Here is a 4,343-nt window from a genome sequence, read left to right as displayed (position 1 = left end):
CTGGGAGCGCGGGGATGGCGGCGGCGGGTCGGGGCGCGGGGTGCGCACAGCGGGGCGCCGGCGACTGGGTGCCTTGTGACGTCAGGCCCGGCCGCGCGGGGGCGCCGCCCGGGGGAAGAGGGTGCGGTCAAGTTCGCGTAGGGGCGGGGTCGGCAGCCTGGGGGCCTGAGCGTAACCTGTGTGTAGTGGGTGCGAGCTGGGCGGCGTCCCCGGGAGAGGGAGACCCGAGGAAAATCCCCCCATCCCGGTTTCCCTGCCAGCTGGAGGTGCGCTGCCTGTGACACCGCAAAGGGACAGTTTGGGCTATGGATTCTTTTTTTTTTAAGACATTTTTGCTTTCTTCATCCAATTCTGCAGTTGTCCATCCTGCAGTCATTGAGGAAAATATCCGGGCGCCCCCCTGGAAGAGTATTTGGACCCTCAGGACCTATCCTATCTCCCCGTCCAGGTCCCTTGCAAGGGGCACCCTGCATCACCATAGCAGAGATCTTTGGCACAGTGGGAATGATGCGCTGATACAAACGCTGGCTTGAGAAAGGATGAAAAGCACACATTTGGGGCCAAGGAAGGACTGTCTGGCCCTCTAGCTTTAGGAATGAGGACATGCCAGGCCTAGGCGCTGGTGAAGATGCTTGTGGTTAAGTGAGCTCTGGCTTGGAAGTGTGATTGCTCTGTTCAGAGTACCAGAGAGCGAGGAGCAGAGAAAGCAAGCCTGAGGGTGGCGGGAGTGGCCGCACTCTGCACGTGTGGCACGCTTTGGAGGTGGTCATTCACTCATTCTGTTCTCCATGTCACAAGTGAGCCTCGGGGCCCTGGTGGAGAATCCTGGGGCTCCCCATGTGGGTCTCTTTGGCGCTAGCCCTGGGTGAGTGTGGGAGAGAGGAAAACAGCATGAATGCGGTTCATTCCCAAAGCTATGAAAGCTGGTTTCTTCAAGGAAGCGCCTGTGTTAAAGTTTCTAAAGCTCATCTGGGTGGTCAGTATATACCTCTGTGTCTAACAAATGTAAAAAAGTCGTTTGTCTATACATGCTGTAATTGAAGGGGACACATCTCCAGGGCTCACAAAAAGGTGTATTGACCAATTACTATAGGCCAGATTCATTGCTAGAGCCTCTGGATGTGACTTCAGCCTATAAGAGACACAACACAGTCCAAAAGGTACCAGTGAAAATTGATAAATGCAGTGATGGGTATTCTGAGTAAGTGTCAAGAGATTCATTTAAACTGTGCATACAAAACTAGGTTTCAGGAGTGTGAATGGCCTCTGTCCTGACTTGTAAGGCCCAGAGAAGTAAAGTGGGATTAGTCCCAGGGGGCACTGCCAGCCGCTGGGAGTTCAGCAAGAAGGCATGGGTGGGGTATGCATGCAAAAAGATGTGGAGTTGCAAGAGAGAGGATTCAGTGTTCTACAAGGACTTGGAGTCATTCACCAGTGATTGGAGGTTTGCTTTTTAATGTGAACACAGTTGCGACTGTCGTGGGCAACTTGGCTTTTTAGGAGCATCCAGGTAAAATACCAATGGAAGAATCAATGTGGAAACAATTCAGCATTTCCCCCATATATGGGACCTCCATCTTGGCCCTGGTGGAGGAGCTTTGGAAAGCTAAAGATGCTTTAGGGTGTCATTTGGTCTTTCTTTAGCTCTTGATACAGACCTGTGATGAGAATGCTAGGCAGAGAGGTTGAGGAACCTGGCATTCCATGGTTCAGACTCTGTGTCTGATTTGCTTCCAGAAACAAGTTTGCAAGATCCCTCACTTTCCCCTTCCCCTGAATTCTAATTATTGTCAGGATCTGTTGAAGCAGCAAAAACAGTCAGTTACCCAGTCGGAAAAGGTAAACCCTGGTTGCTGTGTGTAGTTGCAGTCCCTAATTATCCCCTTTAATGATAGTCTCCCCCAAACAGCTCTGATTCTAGAACACTTTCCTCTTCTCTTAAACTGTGGAAAAAACTCTGCTCAAAACTGTTTTGCATAAAAGGTTGGACTAATTGCCCTAATCTGTCTTTTTTACCTTTGACCTCTAATAATTACTGTCAAATTATGGAACAGGAGTAGATACTGGCTTTTCTTTGCCTAATTATCTTTGTGAAGCCTGAGTAATTTATTCAACCCTGAGAAAAGTTCTATGTAGCTTGGCTGCACTCTGACCTTGCTGTTTAAAAGCTCTGGGGCACTGGGCATGGCAGCACACGTCTTTAATCCCAGCACTGGGAGGAAGAGGCAGGAGGATCTGAGTTCAAGGCCAGCCAGGGCTGCACAGTGAGATCCTGTCTCAAAAATAAACAAACAAATAAATAAAAATAAAAGTGCTGTCTTTACTATTTAATATTTCTTTCTGAATTTGGGCTTGATGTTTGTTAGGAAGAGAATAATGAACACGAATAAGCAACACAATTATAATTACAGTATATATATAGAAAAGCAAGGAAACCAGGAAGATTTCCACTCCCCAAAAAAACAGAGGAAAAATTGTAGCCACTAATTCAGAAAATAACAGCTCTGGAAAAGGAAGGCATAACAGAAACTGTCAAAAAGAGGCCACTTGCCTTTCTCTCCTAAAAGTAGGTAGAAAGCTTGTAACAGGAAAGAAAAAGAATGAATAATTAACTCCCAGTGTACAAAGTCTCAATGGGCAAAATCAAACTGAGCCTTAGAATAAGGGGAATAAGGGGAAGTATGCAGCATTACTGTTTTTCCCTGTTGGGATCCTACAATAGGTCCACGGTGCTCCAGCGAAAGGGGGGGGGATTATACAGGTTTTACATGTTGTGTTTATTGTTGTTGTTCGTATGTTGTTCGTATTGTATTGTTTATCAGCCCTACTGATGGAATGTTTGTGGGCTACCATTTTTTGTTTTTTGTTTTTTTTTTTTTTTTTTTTTGGAGACATGGTCTCTATAGCTCTAGATGGCCTGGAACTTGCTATGGAGACCTGGCTGGCCTCAATTTCACAGAGATCCACCTGCCTCCGCCTCCCAGTGCTGGATTAAAGGTGTGCACCACCACACCCAGGTGGGTTAACTTTTTAAAAGCATTTCTTTCCTTAGTTTTTTACCATGTCTTCTCTTCCTTAGTCCTAACTTTCCCTAATGTTCTTGTCACTGACCCAAGACCCCCCAATAGCTCACCCTAAGCACAGATAAATAACAGCATCACATGACAGTAACAACAAATGAAATGGAAAAGGAGATCTGATCCTTCCTCTCAGCCTCCTCTGACCCAATTTCCAAGTCCAGTGCCTGACTCAGAAAAGTAATTCACTGTTTCCATTTCTGGTTGAATATCTGCTGTGCTTGTAGGAACAAGAATATCCTAATCAGAACTGTCTTTGATGAACATTCTGTAAGGGATATGCTTACCACAAAACAAGCCTCACACCAAGATGCTAGCCACAGAGACACCTGCTGGGGTATCGGAGCTTGGGTATTGCTGCCTAATACCTACAAGAATTTTTTTTTTCTTTTCTGTCCAAGAAGAGGTCGTATCTCCAGATCATCTAAGTCTAACAGCACAAAGATTTACACTTATATTTTGAGATCCTTCTCTGGACCACTTAGCGTGTTCACAGTACCTTCGTGCAAATTAGGAAAGGCACCCCTAACTCTGAGCAGATGCAGCCCACATTAGGCCACACAGCTTAGAAAACAGAGCTCGGGCTGGATTTCAGCCTCCCACAGCTCCCTCTGCAGGTGGTCCTTGTGCAGAAAAGAACCTGCTAACTGTATATCCAGAGGCTTAATTATCCTTCTCAGTACTGAAGACCTCCTGTCATCAGAAACGGAGGATCTTAAGCTCATTTAGACGTGAGAGTCTACTCTGGACTCCATACTCCCGGAGTAACCCTGGAGTCTTCTGCCTAGGGATCCTTTCTTGGACTTTGCTTCATCTTTAGCACAATATCTTTTCTTCCATAAGCAAAAATTATAATTTAATTTCTAGGTGTCTAAAGATTCCTTGTGTTTGCTACCTCATCAGCTGCTCTAAATTCCCTTGTTAGTTCCTCAGTGGGAAAAGAAAGGGAGATGTTTCAGAGGCGCTGGGATCATGCCGGGTTCCAGAGCTGGCCCTTCTGGCCTCACTGAAGCTGAAGCCACACAAGAAATGTGTACCCAGCTCGGCAGTTTCCATTTTCTAATCCCTCTCTGTTACTCAAGTCACTTTTCAGATGACAAAGCCACTGGCCAAGCTTCCCAAAGGGCTTTTTTTTTTTTTTTTAAGGTTCCAAAATGACTAACAAAAAAAAAGGAACAGTCCATTGTCTGCTGCTATAACAAAATGCCTGAGGCTAGAGAGTTTAAGAAGCAGTGGCTTATTGGGCTCATGGTTCTGGAAGCTGGA

General features: G+C 46.1%; 1 protein-coding gene across 1 annotated transcript in view; it reads right to left on the bottom strand.

Moving 5' to 3' along the window:
* The window catches only part of LOC115068194 (reticulophagy regulator 1-like), a 61,633-nt gene extending 61,390 nt beyond the window's left edge, over window positions 1–243 (bottom strand). Inside the window, exon 1 of the mRNA XM_029557989.1 lies at window positions 88–243. Within this exon, the coding sequence (XP_029413849.1) occupies window positions 88–243 (156 nt within the window). The remainder of the gene's footprint in view (window positions 1–87) is intronic.
* Window positions 244–4,343: the final 4,100 nt, after the last annotated feature.

The sequence above is a fragment of the Nannospalax galili genome, unplaced genomic scaffold (genome assembly GCF_000622305.1).
Source record: "Nannospalax galili isolate Female #2095 unplaced genomic scaffold, S.galili_v1.0 scaffold207, whole genome shotgun sequence".
Classification (NCBI taxonomy): Eukaryota; Metazoa; Chordata; class Mammalia; order Rodentia; family Spalacidae; genus Nannospalax; species Nannospalax galili.
Note: the sequence above shows the minus strand (reverse complement) of the source record. Positions and strands in the feature narration are given on the sequence as shown.